Here is a 27,073-nt window from a genome sequence, read left to right as displayed (position 1 = left end):
TAACAAAACTCTCTTTTTCAGAAATTCTTTTCGTGTTATTGTCAGTCTACTTTTTACCCCCTCTCTGCTTCAATCTTCAACAGTTATTTGCTGCACAAGTAGTAACTTATGTACTACATTTAGGTCCCATTCCCTAATCTAATTCTGTCATGATCACCTCATATAATTTGACAACATCCTAAGAAAGAAATTGGCTTCCTGCATTGTTTGTTTTTGTTATTTGTTTTATTTTGTATACCAGGACACTTTGGCTGAGTAGAAATGTTCAAGCAAAGTTTTTAACCCACTAAGTACACAGTCATATAATTTCATTGTCAGTGTGTGGTACAAACAGTAGTACCTAGCCACACCTCCGGCACAAGGTGGCGTTGCACACAGTTCAGTACTTCCTCACACTAGTAAATGGCTTGGCTATGTGGTAATGTTTGTACTATACAGGATATGACGGCTAAAGCTGTTAATCCTTGTGAACTGTGCTCTGCCTATGAAATTATGACTCTAAAACAAATGTGTTTAATGAGTGCTTGATAGTGGCTACACAGCCTAAATGTTGTATTGCATGGAATAAATATACCAAACCCCCAATGCAGGAAACTAATTTGCCATCTGTCAGAATTACAATGTTACCAGAAAATCTCAAAGTTTTGTCTCTTCTCACTGAACTTTAATTCCCTTTCCAAAGTTTTCCTTGTTTTCCTTTACTGCTTGCTCAGGGTACAGATTGAATAACATCAGGGATCTGCTTCAGTGACAGTTGATATGTTAGGAGAAACTTAAGGAACATAAATGGTTTGCATTTTGGCGTATTTTACACCAAGAAAGTGTATTATAAATTCTAAACTCAAAGGAAACTATATTGTTCCAGAGCCCATTTGAAGTCTGAAACATCTAGTGTGTGCATATGCCCCTCCATACACACACACACACACACACACACACACTTGAGCAAGAAATAAAGGAACCCAAGCAAAAGTTTGGAAAGGGAATTAGAGTTCGTTGAGAAGAGACAAAAACTTTGAGGTTTTCTGGTGACATCGTAAGTATGACAGAGACAGAAAATTAGTTTCCAGCATTGGTTGCATTGTATATTTATTCTGTGTATTACAGCATTTAGGCTGTGTAACCATTTACAAGCAAAATATTTAACCTGTTAAACACATTTGTTTTAGAGTCATAATTTCGTAGGCATATAAATGTAAAACTGATTCCCACATCGTAGTGAAGTGCCTACAGAATGTGCAAATAACGAATCGACGCAACTCGTTTCACAGATATCGGGAGGCCCCCGGAGGCCACCACGTGAGCGTGCTGTCGTACAGCGAGGATGCGGGGTTGCGGCACGGCGGGCCGCGCTACGACGACCTGGCGCGCGACCTGGACGCCAACCTGGCAGAGGTGGACATGGAGGACCTCCGCACCGAGGACATCCACTCCATCCTCAGCACGCTGCCCGCCATGTGCTGTGCCGACATCCAGGTGCGGCTCGTGCGCTCTGCCGTTAGCGAATTTTCTGTAGGCGTTTGTGTGCCGGAGCATGCTCGTTTGAATTTTTGCTGTGGAAAATAGTGGATGTCATCTTAGAGCACTTTTTCCTTTAACATAAAATGAAGGAGAAAGCAGTTCACGTTTTAACTGGGCAATTTCTCATCCAATTGGTATTTGTGCCCAAAGAAAAGTTCAAGGAATTGATTTTCGAAGATGAACTATGGCAGTTGTGGTAGAATGTGAATTCTTTGGGGGGGGGGGGGGGGGGGGGGGGGGACAGCTCACCAAAAAGCAGAACTGTAGAGACTGTGTTGGTGGATGATGGACTGCTTTCTGCAGGTTTTAATGTTTTGAGCAGTTTATTAGTATTTCTTTGAAACTACTCTTAAAAATAGTTTTTGAGATTGTGCATGCTATATCTGATGGCTTTGTAGACAGAATTGATAGAAAATATTAAAAAAATAACTAGCTGCACAAGAACTTAGTTAATGTTTCCTTTTAAATGAAATGTAGCTTTAGCATATTAGTGGAGAGGCAATTAACATTGTAAAAAATATGTACAGTTATGAAATTTACTGACAAATTGAATTTGTGAGCCAGGCCGAGACTCAGACGTGACTCTCGGATATTTCTGGTGGTGTACCCAGTTGTGTGTAGAAAGTAATAAAATATCGCACTCTTAAAGAGAACAGAATTGACAGTGCTGGCACACCAGCCGAGCTATTCGGGTATGTCCACTCTCTGACTTTCCCCAAAGGTATGCATTACAGTTTGGGCCTAGCACTGTGCTGTAATCTACCACTAAGTAGCAGTTTATATTCTGCACCAGAGTGAATTCTGAGTCATGTTTTAAAGGAGCGATAAAGCTAAAATGTTCACTGGGCATTGGTTGAAGAGCTATCGTACATTTATTACACTAAGAAAAGGAGTGCCAGGTGAGTGGTAAATTGCATTTAGTTTGCTACACTCAATTGTGGTAACTTTTTACCAGTGAGGGTGTCTTTGTACCACTTACCAGTTTTCCTTCAGATGGCTGCTGCTGCTGCTGCTACACCTACTTGCGTTATTTTGTACTAAAAGTAACAACTTTATTACCTCTGTGACAGCTGTTATTTCAGTGTTCTTTTCAACTTTGTACAAGCTCTTGGACTTTTGATTATTCTTCAATTGTGTTGGCCACAAAGAGAGTGCTTGGCAACAGTTACTTAAGTTGAGCAATGCCAGATCTATACAAGTACATTCATTATCTCAAAGTAAACCTGCAATACTGAATTAACACTCTTTTTATTTCCAGTTGACAGCTGGTTTCTTTCTGGCATGAACTAAATTTACCCAGAGCATCATATATGGGAAAAATTTTGTGTTTTGTAAAACTGATGTAAAGTTACCCTGAATGACAATGTAACTTGTACCAATATTAAAAATTAAAATTTTGCTCTAATAGGCCCTTTATATTACACATTTTCACTTTTTATACTCGGAAACTAAATGTGAAATGTTGCAGTGTCTGTTGCAATGTGGAATTTATTTTGTGTCCATTGTTTTCAAAAAACGGTACAAAGTGGTACAAAGTTACCCCGATCGACAGTACGTGTTAATTTTAAATTCTTTACTCCAGTTTAGTTTTGTTGGTGCTCCAACCTCTATTAAATGGTAATCATCGTGGAGAGAGTGCGTGTGTAATCAGTTGAAAGTGAAGGGAGCAATTGAAATATAATTGGTCTTATAAATGAATCCTTTTACCAATGTGTCTCACACTGAAAAATTAAACAGTGTGTCTGTCTTCTCAGTGTGCTTGGCACAGGCTTGACATTTTATTACCAGTTGTCAGAGTTGTAACAATGTTTTCAAGTGTGTTGCCTGTGGTTTGCGAAATCTTGTTAAAACTTACCTGAATGGGACAACACGATACTAGAAAGCCCTAAGTGGAATGCAAATAATCCAAGTAGTGATATTAACCCCTCACTTACACGGCAAAGATGTTCAATCGGTGCAACAGTTTGATATTGCTATGTGCCCGTTGGCCACTTTGCATGACAGTTACAAGTATCTGCTGAGCACTTTCCTTCCATTACTTGTATTCCAGCCAGGTCTTTTAATGCCGTTTTATAATCAGAGGTAGTCCTCTGCTCAGATAAAGTGTAACAGTGGTTTACGAACTGTGAGCAAGAAACTTCAGAACTGTAGTTAAGAATTTGACAATTGAGGAAGGACAACCACCCAGCAGACTGAGAAATTGTTGAGCTGCATATAGTCATAGAGGAGTTGTACACTATTATCGCTCTGCTACCACCCCCGCCCCTCACTCTCTCACCAACCCCCTGCCTAGGTATGGAAATTGTTCTGGAATGTTTAACTCCGTACATACCTATGTACGGCTCAGTGCTGATTTTCTTGCCACTGATTCCACGTAAAGTCCCACTACAGCTGACATCAGTAATCCCTTTCCTTCCCCTTTCTTTTCTCCCCCTTCCCCTCCTCCTTCGTTTTACACAACTATAGAAGTACATCAGTGGTGCTCATACATATGGCGAGCAGTGATTAAATGATGATTACTGCATGCTGCTACTTTAATCCTCCCTTCATTGGTTGGGGCTATTTAAGACCACTGTTTCCAGGTAGTTTATTCTCTCTATAAGTCTTTGTAAACAGTGTTGCCATTGTGATTCTATAGCAGTGTGTTACTTAAAAATAAAGATGGTGTACTAACTGGACATTTCTTGTTACACCTAATTCAGACAATCACAAACAGGTGAGAAGTATGTGTTTTTATTAAGTTGTATTTCATCATGGATTTGGTGTGTAAGCATTTGTTGTGTTTAACTAAGCATGTTCAAATTTTGAGTTATAAAATAATTATAATATTGCCAGCTGTCTAACTTTTGTAATTCACACAATTACCATGGTGACTTTATAATGTACATCAGCTTAGAATCTTTCACCAATGCATTTGATATTACGATCACAGATTGCTTATAAAGTGGTTGTCCAAGGATGCATCTGCTTTGTGTTCTGAATCCTAGTTTCATGTGTGGAATAGACACTGCCGGGCCCTTGCTAATATCTTGAAGGAAGTAATTTTCCTGTATGGGAGGTTTTTAACTGAAAACATTTTTATTTCATTCCATTTGACATTATTAAATGTTACCACATAAAAAAGTAATGTTAAATGCTTACAGAACATCGTGAACATAATGTGATTTCTAGATGTTGACCTATTTTAATGCGTCATGTCCTGGTACGGTAAAAAAACCATATTTTTGTTCTACATAATCTGATCAGCAGTGTACATGCACCCCTGTGTGATGCGGTATTGACAACTAGATGTAGCAAGAGGCAGATCTACTGGTGTAAAGAGGTATGGTGCACTGTATTGCGAGTAGAGGAGCAATAACATCACAATGGACTGGTGAAGGGAGTTCAGTGACTCCAAACATGGACAAGTCATTCAATGTCACCTGAGTAACAGAACTGTCAGGGGCATTTCAGCCCTTCTAAAGCTGCCCAAATTGACAGTTCGTGATGTGACTGTGAAGCAGAAACATAAATGAACATCACAGCTACACACAGACCAGACTCTCCTCACATACTAACAGGCGAGGACCATCGAGCAGTGCAGCATGCAGTTGTGAAAAAAATAAATTAAAGGAAAAAATGCGCAAAATCAGTGGAAGGGATCACTTGTGAGTTCGAGTGTGTCCAGCAGTCCACATAGCACAACTACTGTGCATTGGCAGTTAAACAGATCAGGGTACAATGCCAAAGCAGCTCTTCTTAAGTGACAAATTTCATCAGTCGGTACTAAGCGATGCTCGAGGTGTTGTAAAGAGTGAAGACACAGCACAGTGAATGAAAGGAAATGAGTGATTTGGGATGATTAATTGTGCTACACCCTGTGCCAATCTGATGGAAGGGTTTCGGTTTGGTTAATGCCTGCAGAACTTTATCAGCCTTCACGTGTAGTGGTGAGAGTGAAGTACAGAGGTTGTGTCGTTGTATATGGTACGGGAGTGTTTTTTCATGGCAAGGATGTGATCTACTTATAGCACTTAAAAAATTGCTAATTGTGGAAGGATATGAACACAGTTCACAGCATTGTGGCCTGTATACAATAGAGGAACAGTTTGAGGACGGTGACTGCTTTTATGAGAATGTCAGTACACTGTTTCATAAAGCGGCAGCCATGAGGGAATGGTTTGTGAACAATAACATTACTGAACTGTACTGGCCCGACCAGAGTCCTGACCTGGACCTGATGGAATGTCTTTGGGACAAGTCACAATGTTGACTTTGGTACAGACTCCTGTATGTAATGTCACCACCTTTTTTTAATTTCAGGTCTTTGAGAATAATGGGATACCTTTTTTACACGTACATTCAGAAACCTCATTGAAAGTGTTCCCAGAAGAGTTCATCCTGTCAAAAAGGTGAAGGATGTACACACCCCATATTAATGTCCACTAATACTTATTAGACAGTGTATACAACCTTCTGTATGATAATGGAAATGCCTGGATGGTAAAATAAGGGAACGACAACAACTAACTTCCAGGGACAGGTGCGCAGTGCACCAAAACACAAGTGGAAAACAGTCGACACTAGCTTTCGAGCTTTCTCTATTTTCCTAGTAGGAGTGCAGACGTGTGCGCACACACACATGAGCGCAAAGATACCCAAACATACACGCTCGTAGACCTTATGTGGTTGTTGTGCCAATATCTGCTACAATTATGGTGTATTGTTAGTAGAGGTGCCATTACAACTTGTACTGTTCACAGTACTATGTGGATCATGATGTACTGTAAGCGTTTAACCAAACTTTTGCGATCAGTTTCTCGATAATGACCAGTGGACTAAAATTGGCTATTAAGAAATAAAATAAAATTTAAGTGTTCATCTGAAGGGGGGAGGGGGGGGGGAAGAAACAGATTTGTGCAGGAAAATGATCTCTTTCAAGAAATTCGTTGTGACAGTGGACACGGGAATTAAAAAGACCTTCCGTAATGAGTTTCCAGCAATAATGAGATATAGTGAATTCTCCCTGCAATGGTTTATAAAGATACATCTGTTAAATAATTGAGGTAGAACAGTAGCTAATGACACTCTCCTTGGAACTTGTGTGAAATATGCAATTGAAACAATAGTGAGAGTGTGTGGGAGTTTGTGTTTTTTGCAGTTTGAGCAACTAACCTGAGTGAGTTTTGTTGTGGATGTTTTTTTCCTCGCACGTTGGCGTACAGGCCGAGAGACAGGGGGAGATGTACGCCAGCGTTTCAGGCTCCATGATGGCAAAATTCGAGTTTGATTCGTCCGTGAGTCCGCGCAGCAGCTCGCAGGTGAAGACCGCATCAGCTCTGAGCGTCTGCTGGGCCTGCTGCATGTGTGGGTGGCGGAGCACTAGCTCACTGCTTCACTAACACGGCTTCCTCTGTGCGCACCCACTAACTTCCTGACTTCCTCTTCTCTCTGTTGTGCTATTAACCTGAATGGGAGGCTGTAATCTATGTACTGCTCTTTTATGCGTGTGCAAGTTGCGCTGGAACAGTTGATAAAGGAATAAATTACTTAGATGAATCCACAGCCATTAACAGCTTCCTGCGAATAACGCTGTCTAGATCATTTATTAATATCAAACAATGGAAAGTCCAGGATGGAATGTAACAATACCAGAGAAGGAAAGTTTCTACTCACCATATAGCAGAGATGCTGAGTCGCAATAGGCCTTTGTCAGCAGTAAACATACCCACCCACCCACCCACCCACGCCCCCCCCCCCTTCCCCCACACACACACACGAACGCAACTGACACACACATCTGCAGTCTCGGAGATCTATATGGTGAGTAGCAACTTTGCTTCTCTGGTATTGTCACTTACTAACATTTTTTTAATTTTATTTATTTATTTTAAACCTGTTGCTCGTCTTGCTCCTCCAGTCCCGAGGAGCTACTGACAAATTTGAGCATGGTGTTTGGGTTTGCATTCAGCATTATTGACAGGGACTGGTTAACTCAGCCTTCTTTGGCGACCACTGGGTCCTAATACTGAGTATAGACTGCCGAGACTCGGGCACCAGAGTACTGTTGATACGTGTAGGCATACAGCAGTATTTCTGCACCTTATCTCAGGATCTTTGCACAGCTCTGGCCACTGTGTTGTGTTCAGATACTTTGTATGTTTCACTTTCTGTTACTGGTTGTCAAGACGGCATCTGTCTCTTTCTCATCATCTAACCTATGAGGAAAATGACAGTGCATTTTGGATACGGCAAGGAAAAGATAATACGGATAATCATGAAGAATGACAGTAAGAATGGATTATCCGATGTTGAGATAAGTGATAACTCTGTCACATATTCTGTAAGTGACAGTGCTAACCTGTCTGTCAGTAGCTTTTAACACTACAGTCTTTCAACAAAAAGTGTAATTGATAGTTCTTCGATCCAAATAATCTGGAAATGTCAGTAACTTTGAGAACAAGTTGCCACAATCAGGTCAGAAACTATCGAAGAAAGAAAGTCTTTAAACTATTGTTGGATTTGTTATAACTGTAAATCTGCAGAGAAACCTCAGTCAGAAACTAATTTTTACACCTGCATTAATGTTTGTCTTGGCAGTGACAGATCTCAAGAGTCACAGGAGGAGGCAGTGCAGAAAGTACTCCACAAATTGTCAGGACTGGAAGAGGCAGGTTCCTCGGGCGATAATGCCTCAGGTAGAAGCTCAGACGCAGGCTACTTAGTGCAAGTAGACGAGCTGGCAATAATGGCCCAGCCTTCATCTCATCATCTCACAAGCATGTCCGCAGCAGCAAAAGATTTAATTACATTACTTTCTGATGTGCTATGGCTTTTGTCTTCAACAGATCTTGTAATTATGGTAAGAATACAGTACCTTGGGAATAATTTATGGTACATTTGAATGTGTTCTATCAGAAGAAATGAAAACAAGAAGGAATGCAGCAAAATTGTGCTGCGACTGCTTTAAGGTGATCAGAAACAACATTGTGTGAAAGTTCACAAGAAACTTAAACAATTACCTCAAGTCTTGTTTCAGATGCTGTCACTTGTGACACACACACACACACACACACACACACACACACACACACACACACACACACAGGCGCGCACATCATTATTGCACGATTTGATCAGCTGACCAAATGGAGACACTCAGTAAGGCCCCTTTCAAACTCTGTCAGGTGTCGATATCACTGTCTCGAGGAAGTACACAGCATCTTTGTGTCCTTCATAACAATTGCTCGACATCTGGTGCTAATCGAGCCTCTTCGTATAACCAGCTGGACCTGTTAATGACACTGATGCTGTCTGGTGGTCATTGTACCTATCACAAATAATTGTAAGTCTCTGTTGTTCACACACTCGTTGACAGTGTGTATGTGTAAGAAGCTAAGGTAATGTCTTTTGGGTGCTTCAATGTTTGTCAGACATTGTACTCGGATTGAAAAGGGTATGAAGAAGCAGTGTTGGAAATAAGAGAGATATACAGAAGTGGCGTTAAAATGCAGAAGTGGCGTTAAAATGCAGAATGAAAGAATATCAGTGATCAGATTCACTGAGGGCATTGATATGCTCTGTGAAAGTTAGGAAGATTTACAGGACAGTAGCATAAGATTTGCTTTCACAATAAACCAGAGAAATAACAGGTATTGAAAGCATCAGGAATGAGATTAGTGACACACTTGACATCAAAGTTTCAGATTAAGTGAATGAATTCTACTACCTTATAAGCAAAATAACAGCTGACAGGTGGAGTGAGGAGGACATAACGAGCAGAGTACCACAGGCAAAAAGAATTTTTCTGCCCTAAACAAGTCTGCTACTATCAAACACAACCTTAATTTGAAGAAGAAATTTTGTATATTGTATGTTTGGAACACAGCATTGTTCAGTAGTGAATCGTGTACTGTGGGGAAACCGGAACAGTAGAGGACTGAAGTGTTTGAGAAGGGTGTTGAAAGTCAAGTGGACTGATAAATTGATAAATGGTGAGTTTCTCCACAGAACTGATTAGAAATACGTGCAAAACACCGACAAGGAGATGGGACAGAATGATACGATATAGGTTAAGATGTCGAACTAATAACTGAGGACATTGTATGCGAGTGCCTCTCTGAGGCGAACAGATTGTCACAGGAGAGAAGTTGGGGCAGGCTGCATTGAACCAGTCAGAAGTCTGGTGACAAGAGAAGAGATGTTAAGGAAAACAGTAGACCCTAGACTATGTTAACTACACAATTTCATTACACTGTTGGAAACTTTCATTCAAGTTGGCAGTACAGGATAAATAAAGATGTGTTGATACAGCATAACATGCACCGTTCTTGTTTTGACAGTGTAACCTAGAAACTGTTAAGAATGTAGACTGTTTGTGTAATTTTTCCTTCAGGATGATCCATTACATATAATATTACCATGTTCAGAAATTGTGTGGAATGTACCACACAGTGCAGTAATCTAAAATGGAGTGCTATCTGAAAGATGCTGCATAAATATTCAGTCAGATTTTGGTAAGATTTTAAAGCAACGGAAATATTGGCAGCTTGGTTTAAATGTTCAGAAACATAAAATTTTGCACTTTACAAAATGAAGAAATGAATCCTGTGACCACAATATCAGTGAGTCACTGTTGGGATTGGCGAGCTCCTACAATTACTCAGATGCAACATGATGGAATGACCACATGGGCTGTCTTGGGTAAATCAGGTGACAGACTTTGGTATATTGATAGAATACATGGGAAGTGCAATCAGTCTACAAAGGAGATTGCCTAAAAATCGCTCGTGTGTGTGGGACATGTACCAAATATGATAACAGGGGATCTTGAACATAATGCAGAGAAAGGCCGCTCGAATGGTCACAGGTTTGTTTAATCTGTGACAGTGTGCCACAGAGATAACGAAGGAAGTGAACTAGAAGACTCTTGAAGATAGTTGAAAACTATACTATCAAGACCCGGCTTTAAATGATGACTACAAATATACTACAATCTCTTCCATATCACTTACGTAGGGAATTTTGAGGATAAGATTAGAATAATTATTGCTGAATGCACAGAGGCTTTCAATCAATCAGTCTTCCCGCACTCCATATGTGAATGGAATGAGGAAAAAACCAAGCAGCTGGTACAGTGGGATGTACCATCTGTTATACACCTCATCATGGCTTGCAGAGTGTACATGTAGGTATATAGACAGAAATCTGTCAACAGAACATGTTTATAGGTTCACTGATAATGTTACTTGCCACATATGATTAGACACCCTGGTTGTTGTTTGGATATGAGATGACTTACATTTACAGATTTATCCAGCTGGAAATGTCTGTGTAGTTAAAACTGCCCAATAATGGTTTAAGTAAACACAAATATACAGTCTCAATGGAAGTAGTATAACTTTAAACAAATTTCAAAAGCTTTTGGAACCAAATCGGAGGGGGATAAAGCACTTTGTAGTGCATGTCAACTTCCTCCTGAAACATTCTGCAGATAGTAATAAGGATGTTTTAATCAAATACCAAGCCTTCCATTGAGGTGGATAGTACTTCAGGAGCACAAATACTCACAAACATTGCGCCAAATTCATCCGTTGCCAAAATAGCACTGTGAAAGAGAGCACGTGTCTTCTTAATTTGTGCAGCATGTTCTTCCCTATTCCCAGTCATCCCCACCATTTCATTCCTGCTCGTAAAATCAGAGCTTCTCGCATTGCACACCCCAAATAGAATAGCTCGTGTGTGATTTGTGTGCCGACCCCGTCACCACGTTACCCTCTAGAATGCATTAGTTCACTGTGCTGGGTGCTGCAAATGCAGGTCTCTGTGTCTTTTACTGGTGCCAGAACATTGTTAGCAGATATCTGCTTGACTTCTGTGAGCTGTTTCATTAGCTCTTCCATCTTATTTCCACCTGCACAACCCCTACCATTGTCAGTGTTGAGACAAGGGTCTTGATGTGCTTCTCTTGTGATTTGCAAGCTGGTCCTTTACCATCTGTGTGGAATGTGTTAGTAATGATAGTTGTCTGTGTTGGCAGAAGAACTTACACAAACAACTCTGGAATAGTTCGCTTCTGATCATTGAGTACTAATTTTATTCCATTCACCAATGTACCACTTCCTGCCCCATCACCTGGAAGTACTATATTAAGGCATGTATGTAGCTACAAACATCAGAATACTTATGTTACTTCGATGAATTATAGCAGGAGGCGTTTTGGGTCATCTGGAATATTTCGTAAGAGCTGTAGCTTTTAAAATAAGTATTGTACAGTAAGAGCACTCATCACAAGTAGAACAGAATGTGCATTCAGATATGGACTAATTGTATGAATTGATATGTGTAAAGAGCAAAAGTATTACTGTGCTCTACTGACTAATGTTTTGTTAACTCCACTGTGATTTTTGTCAGACTTGTACATAATTATCTGAAGTAGATATTTACCAAACTTCAGAAATAAGCACATGTCACAAGGCAGCATTACAGAGTACCCAGCTAGGGATATATTATTGTACTGATGTTTTCAGGAAATCGGAGAATTCAATTGGTCTCCATGTGCTTATTAGAGCTATGTAGGTTACTGTGCATTTACAGTTCTCAAAGATTTGTGTAACTTTGTGATGCTGCCTCATTAAGTGTATGCTCAGATTTGCTAATGTGACAATCAACTGCATGGTTTACAGTAGTGAATTTGAGGTAGCTTTTCTACTTTGTACATTGTTTGCTATTGCATGTACAAAAACGATTTTTAAAAAGATTGACATAAATGTTTGAAATGAGTCACAATTACTGATGCTGCTATTGTATGTGGGACGTGGGCTATAAGCGATAAGTTGCTTCCAGACAACAGCAGTTACCGCTCACTATATTTGACTGATGCATCTTACAATGTGATTCTTCAATTTCTCCAGGCGTGTTTTATGATGAAATAAATAGCAGGTGAACAGCCTGGTATGAGTGTGCATAGGACACAATAGTTCGACAATCGACCACGTTGCCATCGTCAGGTGCGTTGATGTACTGACCAGTACATCAGCCCACCTGATGATGGCAACATGGTCGATTACCTAAATATTGTGTCCTGTGCACACTCATACCAGGCTGTTCACCCGAGATATATTTTGTCACATCTTACAATATTTTCCAGCTGCTCTAATGTAATTCAAAGTAGTTGAATATGCTGACAAATTCTAAACAGTACTGTGTCACCCATGTGATATAATGAAGAAATCTGCAAAAAGACTATTTGGTAAAGTCACCAGCGGCTTCTGTAAATCTTCATAAAGAAAATTCCACAGGGCTCCTCTGAGCCACAAGTAGATTAGTTACCCATCTGTCCCAGACACGGGTGCCACTTCAGTCTTACAATACTCTCGATTCCTCTGATTTAGTTGCAATTATCTGTCTCGTAGTAAGAGCACAGTGTTTACGTCGATTTTTGTGACCTTCTCCTTCCAGGCGGAGGACACGACCGGATCGACGGACACCATGTCCATCTGCAAGTCGGAGCAGTTGTTCTCGCCGGTGCGGGAGTGTCCACTGCCCGGCTGCAACTTTAGTGTCGACTCATTGGACTGTGAGGGCCTCACGGACCACGACATCATGCTCACCTGCCAGGCCAACAAGGACAACTACACCATCGCCTTCGAGGGCAGCCTCGCCCTCTGCTCAGAGGCCGACTCAGATTATCATGAACCGGGTACGTGTGGTAGGTGCGAGGCCCGGAAGTGTGAGGGGGGTAGTACTGAACGTCTTGGGCATGCTGTTGGTACGAATGTTAGTTTATATATTTTAGGCAAACCCTGTATATTAGAGATGAGAAATTTTTGTTGGTTATAATCCCTCTTCAGTAACATTTTATTTCCTGTTTTAGTCCAGTGCTTTTCATAGCTATAATTCTATTTTCTGTGTCTTTCTTGGGCATTACAACTGCTCCAGTCCATCACCTAGTAGAAAATTAATGTTGTAGTGGTTCTGTTTTACAGGAAAAATCTTGTCTAGGATAAATGAAGTAAATAAAAAAATATTAATATTTACTACTACTGCAGAACAAAAACAATGAGGCATTGCCACGGAGACATACATAAAACTGCATTATGTGATTGGTCGAGGCAAACAAGCGAAGCAGACGCATCAACTCCACTGCGACTGTCGAGAATACTCTCTTCTGGACTCTCCTATAGTGCTAGGTGGTGGTGGTGTCGAATGCAGATGTCACTGTCAGTTCCAGTCAGTTGTCTTGAACTTTTTGTTTCATCAACAGATTATGTTGCAGTATCCGTAAAAATTCGGCCTGTTCAGCAGGATTCAACTAACTTCGGGACCTAACCACTTTCTCTGCCACTACTCTAGAGGCAACTTTTTAAAGTTCTTCCTAAATTAAAGCATAACAATATCAAAATTGTTTTTAAATATTTTGAATGTATGCACATGTGTTTGACAAATTGTCAACAGTTTTTTTTCTTCTCTCTCTCTCTCTCTCTCTCTCTCTCTCTCTCTCTCTCTCTCTCTCTCTCTCTCTCTCTCTCTCTCTCTCTCTCCTCTCTCTCTCCCTCTCTCTCTCCCTCCTTTTTTTCCCCCCATGCAGCTTACCAACATATGAGGTGGAAGAGTTGTTAGCACAGTGGAGTTGCATTTGGGAAGATTGGTTACCCTACATTTCTTGATAAAAATGCTGTAATGGCTCCTTGGAAAAGACATAGCTGCTTTTCCTCCCATTCCATACCCAGTTAGAGCTTGGGTTCAAACTGTAATGACTGTGTCATTAATGGTGCTTTGAATCCTAATCTTCTTTTCTTATGTGGATTTGTTTGCAAATATGAACATGGTGGCCATTTTAGAGTTACGAAATGACACACAAGTTCAGATTTAATAAGAGTGAGTGGCTAATCTGAGTAATGATAACTTTAAATTCAGTTCTTTTCAACTACATGTTTACATAAGTTAACTTAAAAAGTTGTCTGTGGCTGGAAATCTTTGTCCAGAAGAAACAGTTTTAGGTTAGATTTAAAATTTGCTTTGTTACTTGTCTGATAGTTTTACTTATTGGGCAAGTGCTCGGAGGTTTTTGTGGTTCCTTACGGAACTCGTTTCTGCGTCACTGTCATATGTAGTAGTGATCGAATAATTAAAGGAGTTTTTGAGTACATCAAAATCTAAATACTGCTTGCTGTTTGGCAGTGTTTATTTGTGTGGATAAGAAAAGTCTCAATATTTCACTTTGAACCGGTTACAGGTGTTTTTCCCTGACTACTGGATTTGATAAGTGGTAGTACCCCATTTTGCATTGTTTCATAGTTTACGTTTACTATATGTTCATAAGGTATACCAAAATATCTGTTGGAAATGTGTATTATCTGACACACCTTTCCTGAATTTACTGTACAGTTTTAGCTTTGGTAAAAGTAGGTACATTAAATATGGAAAAACATATACAAGGGACTGCGCTACGTGTCAGCACATTAAAAATGTGCGTGATATCGGGATAGGATGGCAGCTGCTGTCTCAGTCTAGCTCTGTGTCCGCAGTAGCACTGTTATCATATATTACATATTTGAGTGTGTCTGTGTGAGACACATTCACAAAGCTCTGTTTAAGTTGCTTCCACCAACTGGGTTATATTCATTTCATCATTAATATCTCGGAAAAACATGCCCGACTGTTATTTTGGGAGTAGATGCTGGTAACTGACGAGGTGTCTTTTGCAGTCGAGAGTGACGTGGGCGGAAGTTCGGACAGCCACCACCGGTGGCAGCACCGTCCCCAACTGGGGCGGCAGCCCGCCGTGGACCAGTCGATGGCGCGGTCCGACTCGCTGTACACGACGTGGAGCAAGCTGCACAAGCGGTCCAGTGATGTCCAGCTCACACGGCACCCGTCAGGTACAGTCGCTGCTGACAGCACTCACATTAAAGATGAAAAGGGAATGATCAGTCTTTGGCTTCCAGAATTTCTCCTCTGATTTAGTGAGACACTATCTGAAAACTTGGCAGTGTATTCAGTGTTTTTTGTGGATACCCCATTGCCTCATCCATACAGCAAGTAGTCCTTCCACTGTTTATATTTCATCCAATGTTATTCCTATCTTGAACTATTTCACTATTACAAAATGTAAATATGTAGTAACAAATCAAATGGAAAAATCTCAATTGTGAGCACCGATATTCGTTGTATTCATTATAGAAGATACTTACTCGCTGTAAGTTGAGTGTTGGGAAATCTATGTGCAAAATGGGGGAAAGAGTGTCACAGATATGATACACAAATTGGGGTGGCATTTATTTAAACAGACATTTTTTGTTCAGGTAAGATCTTTTCACGAATTTCAATTATCAACCTTGTCCTCCAGATGAGAAAATATTTTATTGGCAGTCACCTAAATAGTAATAAAAGATCATCTTCATAAAATACAAAAAATCAGAGCTTGCATGGGAAGATTTAAGTGTTCATTTTTCTTGCACATAGGTAGAGTGGAGTGGTACAGAAATAACTTGAAGGTGTTTGAACCCTCTGCTAGGCACTCAATTGTGGATTGCAGAGTAGTCATGTAGATGTATTTGCACTATTAAAAAATTCTTTAATAAGCCATTTAGGAAGATACTGGCATTGAAAAAAGTAGTTTTTTTATGAATCCCTTGTGGAAGACCTCTTCTAGCTCAGCTGCCTTGTCATTGTGAACTCGAAATAAAAATATTGTGATCAATTTGGAAATAAAGGAGAGAGCTCACCAAATAGTGGATGTGTTGAGTCATTGACAGTCACACAAAAAAGAATGAGATCTTTGTTAGCCTTTGGGCAAATTCTTTGTGAGAGAGTGTACAGATACATCCAGGGGGTGTACGACCCGCGACAACTGAGAGATCCGGGAAAAACCCGGGAATTTTTTCATCCGGGAGAAAACCGGGGAAAACCCGGGAATCTTTTTGAGTTTCAGGAATTGTTCATTGTTTTAGTTTTCAGTTAAATTTTTGTGATTTTTGACTGGTAAGAACCAATCCTCTAACAAAAAAATTTACTGTATCCCAATTCTCCAGAAGAATACTGCAGCAACAAAACATGAATGAGAGAAAAAAACGAAAATAAAACTTAAGTCGCAATGGAAATGCACGATATACAACAACAAAACACAGTGCTCATACAAGCGTCTGCCAACAGCAAAGTGTGTCGAAGGCTTTAGGAAGACTGTGCAGTGCTTCTTAACAACAAATTACCTCCAATGAGCGTGACGTGACAGTTTTTTACATTAGATTCGTTTTAGTGCAAGATCTTTTAATATTTCACACGTACGAACATGTGGGCTTCCTGCCTAGTAAATTTCCTTTTATGTAAGATAAACTATGTGAGATTTCTTAAATCACAGAGCGTTTGACTATCATTTAAAAATCAACTCTCTGGGGACGACCATATGAAGAATTTTGAGCCCAGAAAATCAGACATTTAAAATTGCTTCTCTTGCAGCTTATTAATCATAGAGACCAATATTATATGTGATAGCTTTGCTTTTCTTATAGCAACAATTGTACATTATGCCATTAATTTTTCTTATTTGTGTGTTCACGCTACTGAAGAGTGATCTTGCTATTGGCTGACTACATCAGGTGTCAAATGCTGTCATCAGCTGGCGCGATCAAGTGACATGAGCTGTGACTGGCTTACAAAAGCTCGTCGCAATCTTGATTTTAATGCTTCGGAAAATAACATGCGGTGTTTGGTGAAATTCGAACTTATACCTTCGTAACACGGAAATATGCAGTGTATATGTTGCTGCACATCAAAGATCTTTCCAAAATGTGTTTTTCCCGAGTTTCATTTTCTAAAGTTCCGGGAAATTCTACGCCGATGTATAAAACAATAAACCATAAAAGGATTGCTAAGTGCCGAGAAAAAGTGTACTGTCACTTAACACGGAAAAACTGTATTTTCACCCAGGAGAAAGTGTATTTTCAACCGGGAAAAATCCAGGAATTATTTTTTCATGTCCATGTAGACACCTGTTTGAAACATAGAAACACAAATTAGTGCATGAGGACAGTTTGCGATTCTCTCACAGGTAACAACAACACTGCACCGGCGATGTCGACGTCGACAGCTACAGGGGCGGCCCTGAAGAGCAGATCCTTGCCGGACCTGTGTCCACCCAGGAGGGGGGCGCACGGCGGGGGGCGTTGCGTGCGGCTGTATGACGTGGGTGAGGGGGACCTCAGCCTGGTTCGCCTCTTCATGCGCCAGCGCACTGGCTCCAGCATCGCCACAGGTAGCACCCGGGGGCCGTGTGGAAGGTTTCCTGTTATAATTTTTATGTATATTTCAGCCCTTACATCAGACCAGGGTTTCACATACACACAGTGTTGTTTGCATCATAGTTTTAGAAATTACAATAATTTTAATCTGATAAACTTCAATAATATGGTATTGATAGAATTAAAAATGATTTTGATAGTATCTAATACCAATTAGAGTTAAGATACAGATGAAGAACTAATAACATTACTAATCCAACCCCTACTCCTGCTGCCGCTGCTGCTGCTGCTGCTGCTAATTGTAATACTCTTGCAGAAACTATGCACCAGAATAGCCTAGAAAAAATTGCAGTATGCGTAGGAGTTCATAAACTGGAAAGAATGCACGGCTTGACGAAAAATATCTACTCCAAGGGCTCGGAAATGCATACCTCAAGAATTATAACCATTTGTTCATGTTCACTACTGTGACACACATCCCTCTTACTGCCAGCTCTCTACTATTATGAACAGCGTGCAGAAAGCAGTAAACAAAGAACAATACATTCCTGCATTATTGTCCAGGAATACAGCATGCAGTAAATGTGAATTGTAATTATTATTGAAAACCACCTCAGCCGTATTGTTACACGTTCGTGTTACTGCTCGCTTCAAAACAATTATCACAAATATTCTGCCGCTTGCCCAGTGGGAGTATGGCGAGCACATATGACATGCACGGATCAGTAAATTATGGAAATGTATGATCAATGGTCAATTAGTGTAGTGGCTGGAGTCACACCGTCTTCTCACTAATGCTCAGTGTGGGTTCCGAAAGTGCCGCTTAGCGCTTGATGATCTCGTCACCCTGTCAAAGTTCATCGTGAATAATTTTCTGCAGAAGCATCAAACAGTGGCCGTGTTCTTTGATTAGGAGAAAGCCTTTGATACCTGTTGGCAGACAGGCTTTCTACGTACTATGCACACACGGGGCCTACACAGTCGTCTTCCCACTTTCATCTGGGTACTTTTAACAGACAGAGTTTTCTGGGCACCTGTGGGTTCCTCCTCATTCCGCACCTTTTCACAGGAGAACAGGGTGCCTCAGTGCTCCGTACTGAGTGTCGTCCTTTTCGCCATAGCCATCAACCCAATTATGGACTGTCTTCCAGCTGGCATTGCCGCCTCTCTTTTTGTTGACGACTTTGCTATTTACTGCAGCTCCCAGCAGTGTCTCCTGCAACGCTGTTTTCGACATTGTCTGGACCGTCTCTATTTGTGGAGTGTCACAAATGGTTTCCGCTTTTCTGCTGCCAAATCAGTTTGTGACAACTTGTGGCAGTACAAGGCATTTCTTCCACAGCCCTAATGACTGGGACAAAATTCTCTCCCATTCGTGGATGCAACGAAATTCTTAGGGCTTACATTCGATAGGGAACTCAGTTGGTCTCCCCACGTGTCCTACCTTGCTGCACGCTGCACCTGGACCCACAATGTCCTTCGTGTTTTGAGTGGTACCTCTTGGGGAGCTGACCGAACTGTCCTCCTCCACCTCTATCGATCTCTTCTCCACTACAAGCTGGATTATGGATGCATTGTCTACTCATCTGCACGGCCATGTATCTTATGCCGTCGAAATACAATCCATCATTTGAGGATCCGTACGCAGAAGCTGGTGAACTACCACTTTCATATCGGCACGACATCATATACAGTAGGTATGCGTGTTAGCTTTCTTCCATGCCAGGGCACCAAATCACCTTCTTGAGCTGCCAATACAAGATGTACGTTTCTTCTCTGCGGCGTCCGCTTTAGTCAGCTGCTTCAGCAGCTGCAGTTCACACTTCCTGTCACTTTCAGAATGGGTGAGAGCCCTTCACCACCTTGGCTCCAGGCACTGATTTTGATTTGTGTTCATTTTGACCTCAGCTCATTCCCGAAAGATTCACCTCCCGAGCTGACCTATCGCTGCAAATTTCTCGAACTTCGCTCACAACTTGCCGATAACATATTTTTGTACACTGGTGGTTCCCACGGTGTTGGCTGTGCTTTTGTCGTCGGGAATGCTAAGTTTCAATACCGGCTCCTCGAGCAGTGCACAGTTTTTACCATGGAGCCTTTTTCCATCTATCAGGCTGTTCACTATGTCCAGAGGCACCAGCTCACTCGCTGTGTGATCTGCTCTGACTCCGTCAGTGCGCTTCAGAGTCTGGATGATCCAGATCCAGTCCACCCCATTGTTCAATGGATCCAGGACTGCCTCAATTTGTTCTCGGATGGGGGAGCCCAAGTGCTGTTCATGTGGGTTCCTGGCCATGTTGGTGTGCCTGGGAATGACGCTGATGCCACAGTCCACCTCGGTCGGCCCGCCTCTTACTCTGTTCCTCTGCAAGATAATCGTTATTTTCTTTATCGGCGTATCACGTCACTTTGGTGCGCGAGCTGTGGCTTGTGTTTTAAGTTTTTTTAAAAGCAGTAATATGACAAAAGAGATTTGATTTTTACCTCGCGGTCCCAGCACTCTATGGTTTTATATTGGGCGCTAATGAACTTAGATGTTTTGCACCCTAAACCCCCCACACCCCCACCCCAAATAATAATAATAATAATAATAATAATAATAATAATAATAATAATAATAATAATATGATGATCCAGGTTTGTGGAAAACAAAGTACCTTGTCAATTTGGGAAAGTCTACACTTGGCCATTGGGCAGACTCTGTGCAAAATAAATCAGATGTGCACAGAAAATTGTCACTCACATTTTGCAGCCCATGTAAGTCATAGTCAAGAATTATATTTCCAAATGACGTTCCATAGAGTGTTTTGACACAAAAAATTCAGAATATGATCATAAGGACTCTGTGGAAATAAGTTTGGTGGAAAACCTTATTAATCAGGATGGCAGCTTTTAGCTGCCTAAGATGTGGGACGTGGTCATTTCTTTACATTGTGCAGACAAACAAAATTCCACATCCAGTGCCTCCTGCATCCAGTAACAGTTAATTCTGTAAATTTAACCACCAAATTTTAACTCCATGCATGTGTAATTTGTTACTCCTCACATGTCGTCTATTACCATAGTAGCTCAGATGCACCACAGTTCAACAGAAGACACTCGTGCAGCAGAGATCTATACATGTGTAGGATTCCACCAGTCTTGGATATAAATGTTGTGATAAAATTCACTAACATGGCTGCCTGGTTGTCAACCAAAATAGCGAGTCAAGAAGTTTACAACTTTTGGCTGCAGTCCCAAAATCTCGTGGAATAATAATGTTATTACTAAAATTAAACAACTTTGTTTCTGCTCAAAGCTGCCATTTTTTAATGTTTAATTGTTATTGTAGTGTCAAATATTACTAATCTTCAGGCAGAAATCTCGCATCCAAATATACAAACACTCGTACAAGCAGACAAAAATAATGACACTTAACATGTTCTCCCACATTTGTCTTGTCCCTCTTGACTGTTGGAAAGCAGATGTGATAGATAGACCCTAACTTCAAAGGCAACTGAAAGCAGAAATGACTGTTTTTGATAATTATGTGAGGGCTTTGGATCTGTCCCACATCGAATTATTATTAAAAGGTTCACTACTCAGTAAGTGTACCATAACTGTGATCAAGTTATTGCAGAGGTGACTGAGGAGAGAAATGTAGACTACAGAACACGCTCACCACACTGATGTACATTATTTAATTTGAAAACTTCTTCCATGTGTGTGTGGTGGTAATTTTTCAGATAGCTGCAGCCAGTCGGAATCGGGAGCGAGTGGAAGTAACCACCGCTGCTCACTCAATGACTGCAGTGTGTGCTGCTACAACAACAACCGCAGCAACAACATCATCAGTGGCAGTACCGATGCCATCCGGTCAGTTGCGGACAACGCCAACAGGAATACTGAGTGCATCAAGGCGGCAGACCCCCGAGTCGACAACTGGGTCCGGGTGGGGAATGTCACAGGCGGTGACGAGTACTCGACCTGCTGCTTTGAAGATAGCCTGGTAAGTATTGCGTTGTAGACTACGAACACACTGAGGTGACTTCTACAGATTGGGGAATTTTTAATTTTAGTATAATAACATGCAGAGCATTATTAGTGTGAGCAACAGTGTCACATTTTATGGCATTGCAGTGACCGATCCAGTAATCTAAGGGGAGAACAGAGGTTGAAGAGGCTGCTGTCCTCATGCTATCAGATGGGTACCAGCTAACCCTGTGCTTTATGAGGGGAAGGAAGAAAGTTTAATCTCCATTTAGTTACCTAATCAGCACGGCAGTCTGTCACGCCAAGGGGCCCTCGGTTCAGTTCCTGGCTAGGTCAGAGTTTTTCTCTGCTCAGGGACTGAGTGTTGTGTTGTCCTCATTATCATTTCATCGTCGTCAGTGGAAGGCAACGGGAAACCACCATTGGAATCACATCCCTAGAAGCTCATGCGGTGGACCTCTCTGACGAGGCTTCCCCCATGACAAGACCTGCCGTAAGGCAGAACACAAAGTTAAGTAGTTACCTACTGCTGTGTATGCCCTTCTGCCTCAAACAACTTCTGCTGCTTGGCAGAACGACGACTGGGCATATTTGCCGAAACCTCTCCCCCTTCCCCTATTGCATTGCTGTACAAGATTCATATTCTTAATGCATGTTGAAAAAGAGAGCAAAACATGCTCTGCAACAGTGTTTGCAACATTGTTCGCAGCTAATACGGGACTACAGATGTTCTCAACATGATGTGAACACAAAAACAGTGTTCAGCAATGTAGTTAAATTGCTACTTACTGTAAAGATGATACATAACATTGCAGACTGGCACAATCAAAACACTTACACAAAGCTTACTGCCACAGTGTTTTTCAGCAAAAGAGGAACACACCATTCGTACACACACACAAGCGAGCGCACGCGCCCACACACACACACACACACACACACACACACACACACACACACAGTGTTCCATGGCTGTGTCAGTACAGATCAAAGGAACACTGTTTCTGGTCTGCTACCACAAAATGCCACAATGCGGCACTAGTGTTTATGCTTCACAAACTGCAGTTACTGTTTTAGATAAAGCTTTCTTCAAAATCTGGAATAAATATGCAGGGCTTTGATAGAAATCACCTGTTGCCAAAAACCAATGAGTAACAGCAGGTCTGTTCCCAGAATGAGATTTTCACTCTGCAGTGGAGTGTGCGCTTATATGAAACTTCCTGGCAGATTAAAACTGTGTGCCGGACCGAGACTCGAACTCGGGACCTTTGCCTTTCGCGGGCAAGCGCTCTACCAACTGAGCTACCCAAGCACGGCTCACGCTCCGTCCTCACAGCTTTACTTCTGCCACTACCTCATCTCCTACCTTCCAAATTTTACAGAAGCTCTCCTGCGAACCTTGCAGAAGAGCTTCTGTAAAGTTTGGAAGGTAGGAGACGAGGTACTGGCAGAGGTAAAGCTGTGATGATGGGGCGCGAGTCGTGCTTGGGTAGCTCAGTTGGTAGAACGCTTGCCCGCGAAAGGCAAAGGTCCCGAGTTCGAGTCTCGGTCCGGCACACAGTTTTAATCTGCCAGAAAGTTTCATCAAGCCTGTTCTTTCCAGGAGTTTGTGCAATTTGTGTCTTTCTTTCAAACAAATGGCCCTAGTATATTTGTCAGAGTTTCAGAATTGGACAGAAATATCCTAGTGAAGTTATGAACACCAGAACAGTCTTTCAGATTCGTCGTGTCATTCCTGTCCCGTTTTCTGTAGTACCAGTAAACCCCAAATCCCTTAAAGAATCAAACTCCCATGTATGGAACAGCATCAGATATATGATTAATTTACAAATGTTGTACATAAGTGTGAGAAAAAGTTTTGAAACATCTTCAAATTATGCTTAAAGTTTGTTGGAAGTCGTTAAGTGCTCTCAGTGGGAAAAAACGGATTGAATATAGTCTGGGTATATGCACTTCATTTTAAACGAAGGCAAGATTTTTCGAGCATCGAAACGTCTTACACCCTCTCTCCTGAATTGTGTGTTGCACGATGATGAAGTTGTGCAGGTACATTCAGTGGTATGTGCGGATACCGTCTGCAAACTGTGTTGGAAACATAGTCAGTAATAAATTAAAATACCATCTCTGATGCTGAAGTTTTGTTGCACGACCAGCGAAAATGCGATATGCGACAAACTTTTTTCATTTCATCATTTTGTGGGATAATCGGCGAGGAAAAGTTTCACAAACATTTGAAATTTTGTGTAAAGTCTGTTGGAAGTTGCTAAGTTTTCTCACTCTACCAGTGATGACTACCTATGTCTCTTTCTTCATGTGTTTATTTTGTCGAGTATTATTAATGTGGCGCCATAGATCTTTAGGTCTTCCTCTTCAGTTATTATTTTGTAGCTCTTATGCGAGTAGACAATTTGAAGTGTGAGCTGAAAGTTCAGTGTAGCAGACAATGCAAATACGTGTGTAGAGATGTTTGTCACAAGTGCAGAAAGGGATGCAAACAACGAATGTGGTTGCTGAGGTGTAGCTGACTTTGGTGTAACAATGTTGCAAAGAGAGACATGGTTTTAAACTCTGTGCAAACACATCTTTGACATATGCAGTGCCTTTATCGCTGATAATAGTGTGCTCATACTTGCCCATTATGTCTGAAAGTAAATGCACATCATATATCATGTGTTGATAATTATTAGAAGAGTAGGCATAGTAGCTTTATAACCTAAAAATCATTGTTGGGGCGAGAAAATATCTGTTCACGCGTTGTCAAACAATTTGCTAATTTTTCTTGGGTGGGGTTACTGGGCAAACAAAAATATTTTTTAAAAGATTCATAGTGGCATTTAGGTACTTTACAAATGAAATGCAGCAGAAGTTTCATTCTTTAGTGCAGCAAAATTCTTAGACATGTCATTGTTCAGGTTTTCAGTCTGAAAACTGGTTTGATGCAGCTTGCCATGGTAGTCTGTCCTTTGCAACTTTTGTGTGTGGATACTTACGGGGTATTGTTTTCGAGACTTGCGCTACCTCTACAATTTTTACCTGCCCCTTCAGTTACCAAGTAGATGATTCAATCAACCAATCCCTTCTTTTGATCAAATTGTGCTACAAATGTTTTCCCCAGTTTGGTTCAGTACCTCTTCATTACATATCCAATCTACCCATTCAATTTTCAACGTTCTCCTGGCACTATATTTTGAACTTGACTGAACTGCTTATCCCCCACATTTCACTCCTGTAGAAGGCTGCACTGAAGATAAATGCCTCCAGAAATTTAAATTTCTATTCAGTATTACCAAATTCTTTTCCAGTAATGATTCTCTTGCTGTTTACAATATTTTTTATATCCATTGTCACTTATTTTACTGTCCAAATAGCAAAAGCTGTGTACTAATTTCAGTATCTCATTTCTTAATGTAATTCCATTCTGTGAGCATTACCTTATTTAAACTGTATTCCATCATGCTTATTTTGCTTTTGTTGATGTTACTCTTACAACCTGTTTTTGTGATACTGCATATTCCTTTCAACAGTTCTTCCAAGTCCTTTGCCATATCTCAGGAAATTACAATATGATCAACAAACCACAGTGTGTTTATTTCTTCTGCTTGAACTGTAATTTCCTTTTCAGATTTCTCTTTGGTTTCCTTTACTGCTTCCTCAGGTGCAGAGTGAATAATATTGTGGGTAGGCTACAAACGTATCTCACTCCCTGTTCAACTACTGCTTCACTTTAATGGGCTTTATAACTCCTATAACTGCAACATGGTTTTGTGTCCGAGATGTAGATAACCTTTATATCCCTGTATTTTATTTGTGCTACCTTTAAAATTTAAATAGTGTAGTCCAGTCAGCATTGTTGAACGCTTCCACTAAATCTGTAGTTGTCATAGAATTAGGTTGCATATCTTCTAACATGAGTCATAGGGTCGTATTCCCTCTTCTGTTTTTGCATTTCTTCTGGAACTATGATTAACCTTCCTCAATGTTGGTTTCTCCTTAAACGAATTGTCTCCGTTAGCTGGGCACGTGATGTTTCCAGCAACTTTTTTGTAAATAAAGTTAAAATATTGCACACATTGATTGATAACAGCTGCTATAACATCATCTGAATCCTTTTAAACAGCTGTCAGTCACCATATACAATATATTGATAATGTTTGTACATTAAAAAAATGCCTGAAATACATATGCTCAGCTAATGGATGGGCCATACGATATTTTTAAGTCTGATAGATGTTAAAGCAAGAATTATTCATTTTGTCACGCCTGAAATTGCAATGCCAAAATTTAAAAATAAAATTGTGCAATTCGTTCGTCAGTATAGATCCGTATTGTTGCCACCTGCCGTCCGCTTACTTACTGTTGCAGTCTGTCATCTGCTTACTGTTCCTGTCTAATATTAACTGTTATATAATATACCTGTAGAGCCTTTTGTAACTGCTTCTGTGAATAAGTGTGAAGTCCATTCTGTACATACTTTCCTCCAGTGTTACAACACTATATTGCTCCATTTTGTGCAGGTCGGGCCTCCAGTGAAAGACGGTACCATGCACCAACAGCAGCAGCCGGAGCTGATAAGGGAGGAGACGGAGGAGTCGGAGAGCTCCTCCTCGGTGGAACAGCTCTCGGAGAGTGTGTCCAAGCTGGAGGAGTACGTCCCCGTGTCGCTGCCGGTCCAGATCCCGCCCGCTCTCGACCACATCCGCTGCCACGACAACAACAACGGCAGCCGGGCACTCGAAGAGAGGGCGACACAGACCAGCGTCATCCAGTCTCGCAATGTGAGTCTGCTGCTTCACTGTAGTCCACTGCCCAACTTCTCCTGTGTTACAGTTGTCATTTATATGCCTCCGTTTTGCTCCTGCCTGTTTACTGATGTCATCAGCCCACCTTATTCTAGAACATCTTCCCAGTCTTTTCTTACCTCTAGGAACTGATCTGTTCATTTGACTATATGTCCTCCAGACTTGTGTTTTGTGAAGAAGAAGAAGAAGAAGAAGAAGAAGAAGAAGAGTTTGGAATGACTCGAGTTCCACATATGAAGGCAGAAGAAGCAACTGCTGGCTACTTCTGAAGTATACTAACAACAAATTATGACTAGTGTTAATGTACTCAATCTTCCAATGATAGTAATTACTTCTAGAGTACTTACATGTGTATATTAGATGAAAAATACCTGTTTTGAAAAAAGGCCACTATTCCTCATCCTATAGTACTCACCTGCCGTTATTGTCCAATACTTCAAACAAAACACATTACACTACAAGCTATCTATGTACCGGGAAAATCAGATTGTATCTGATACAAATATTAGTTAGAAATGTAAATTCTGCTGAGTCCAGGTATTCAGATAAATTGTAGAAGAA

The 27,073-nt window shown here is 40.9% G+C and overlaps 1 protein-coding gene and 1 non-coding gene across 11 annotated transcripts in view; one reads left to right on the top strand and one right to left on the bottom strand.

Moving 5' to 3' along the window:
- Window positions 1–27,073, top strand: part of LOC126293690 (uncharacterized) — a 667,805-nt gene that overhangs the window by 564,650 nt on the left and 76,082 nt on the right. For 6 of the 10 annotated variants that reach the window (XM_049986986.1, XM_049986983.1, XM_049986982.1 and 3 more), the window contains 7 exons: window positions 1,272–1,476; window positions 6,726–6,821; window positions 12,961–13,201; window positions 15,210–15,383; window positions 17,552–17,755; window positions 21,467–21,729; window positions 26,228–26,488. In XM_049986986.1, coding sequence (XP_049842943.1) covers window positions 1,272–1,476; window positions 6,726–6,821; window positions 12,961–13,201; window positions 15,210–15,383; window positions 17,552–17,755; window positions 21,467–21,729; window positions 26,228–26,488 — 1,444 coding nt within the window. The remainder of the gene's footprint in view (window positions 1–1,271; window positions 1,477–6,725; window positions 6,822–12,960; window positions 13,202–15,209; window positions 15,384–17,551; window positions 17,756–21,466; window positions 21,730–26,227; window positions 26,489–27,073) is intronic. The other 4 variants (XM_049986991.1, XM_049986989.1, XM_049986984.1 and 1 more) reach the window with 1 other exon arrangement.
- Trnas-cga (transfer RNA serine (anticodon CGA)) lies at window positions 22,952–23,026 on the bottom strand. The gene has a single exon. It is a non-coding gene; the product is annotated as a tRNA-Ser (tRNA).

The sequence above is a fragment of the Schistocerca gregaria genome, chromosome 10, assembly GCF_023897955.1.
Source record: "Schistocerca gregaria isolate iqSchGreg1 chromosome 10, iqSchGreg1.2, whole genome shotgun sequence".
Taxonomy (NCBI): domain Eukaryota; kingdom Metazoa; phylum Arthropoda; class Insecta; order Orthoptera; family Acrididae; genus Schistocerca; species Schistocerca gregaria.
Note: the sequence above shows the minus strand (reverse complement) of the source record. Positions and strands in the feature narration are given on the sequence as shown.